Source organism: Meleagris gallopavo, chromosome 30, assembly GCF_000146605.3.
Source record: "Meleagris gallopavo isolate NT-WF06-2002-E0010 breed Aviagen turkey brand Nicholas breeding stock chromosome 30, Turkey_5.1, whole genome shotgun sequence".
Taxonomy (NCBI): Eukaryota; Metazoa; Chordata; class Aves; order Galliformes; family Phasianidae; genus Meleagris; species Meleagris gallopavo.
In genome coordinates, this window is record NC_015040.2 from 3,524,553 (window position 1) to 3,525,474 (window position 922).

Genomic DNA, 922 nt, shown 5'->3' on the forward strand with positions numbered 1-922 from the left:
GCCCGCCAGCACCGGGACCCCCGCCCCGCCCCGGGAGCCTTCAGTCCCACCCCGAGCACCGGGACAGTCCCAAGCACGCAGCCCCGGCGCGCTCGCTGCCGCGGCCTCGTGTTTACGGAAAAGCACTCCGTTTGGGTATAAAGGACAGGACAGGGTTTGAACACAGATGCTTTATTAGGAGAGCACAGTCTGGTGCAGAGCAGCTCTATTTGACCTTCTTCTTGGGGCGCAGGTTGTTGGTGTGGCCACACTTCTTCTTGCGGCAGTTGACAGCGCGGGGATGGAGGCGAGCATAGCACCTGGAAGGGAGCACAGAGCCCATCAGCGGGGGGCCTAAAGCCTCTCCTGGGGGGGAGCTGATGAATCGCAGTGCACGGAGAGCACGGCGGGGGTTTGAGGGGTTTAAATGGGCTGATACGGGCACCCCCAAACCGGGGCCGTACTTGCGGCAGATCATCTTATCGCAGTTGTACTTCTGGGCCAGCTGCCGGAGGGAGGGCTCAATGATGCCCCCGCGCAGACGCAGCACCAGGTGCAGGGTGGACTCTGAAATGGAGATAAACATCACTGGGGGGGGGGACCGACAAGCAGCCGAACCCCCCTGCGAGCCCACACCGGGCCCAGCAACGGCACCTTTCTGGATGTTGTAGTCGGCGAGTGTGCGGCCATCCTCCAGCTGCTTCCCTGCGAAGATCAGGCGCTGCTGGTCGGGGGGGATCCCTGCGGGGGAGAACCGTTAAACGAGAAGGTGAGGGGGGAAGGGGGGAGAGGCAGGGGCAGCCGCGGGGGCTTCTGGCTAAGCGCACCTTCCTTGTCCTGGATCTTAGCCTTGACGTTCTCGATAGTATCATTGGGTTCCACCTCCAAGGTGATGGTTTTGCCCGTCAGCGTCTTCACAAAGATCTGCATTTTGGCACCGGTC

At 62.1% G+C, this 922-nt stretch overlaps 1 protein-coding gene across 2 annotated transcripts in view; it reads right to left on the reverse strand.

The window, feature by feature from the left end:
• Positions 1–155: 155 nt before the first annotated feature.
• The window catches only part of UBA52 (ubiquitin A-52 residue ribosomal protein fusion product 1), a 1,536-nt gene continuing 769 nt past the window's right edge, over positions 156–922 (reverse strand). The window contains exons 2-5 of one of the 2 annotated variants that reach the window (XM_010725048.3): positions 807–922; positions 634–720; positions 444–546; positions 156–299 (exon numbers count right to left, since the gene is read on the reverse strand). In XM_010725048.3, the coding sequence (XP_010723350.1) occupies positions 206–299; positions 444–546; positions 634–720; positions 807–909 (387 nt within the window). In that variant the 5' untranslated portion in view covers positions 910–922 and the 3' untranslated portion in view covers positions 156–205. Of the gene's footprint in view, positions 300–443; positions 721–806 lie in introns of both variants that reach the window. The other variant, XM_031557150.1, reaches the window with a different exon arrangement.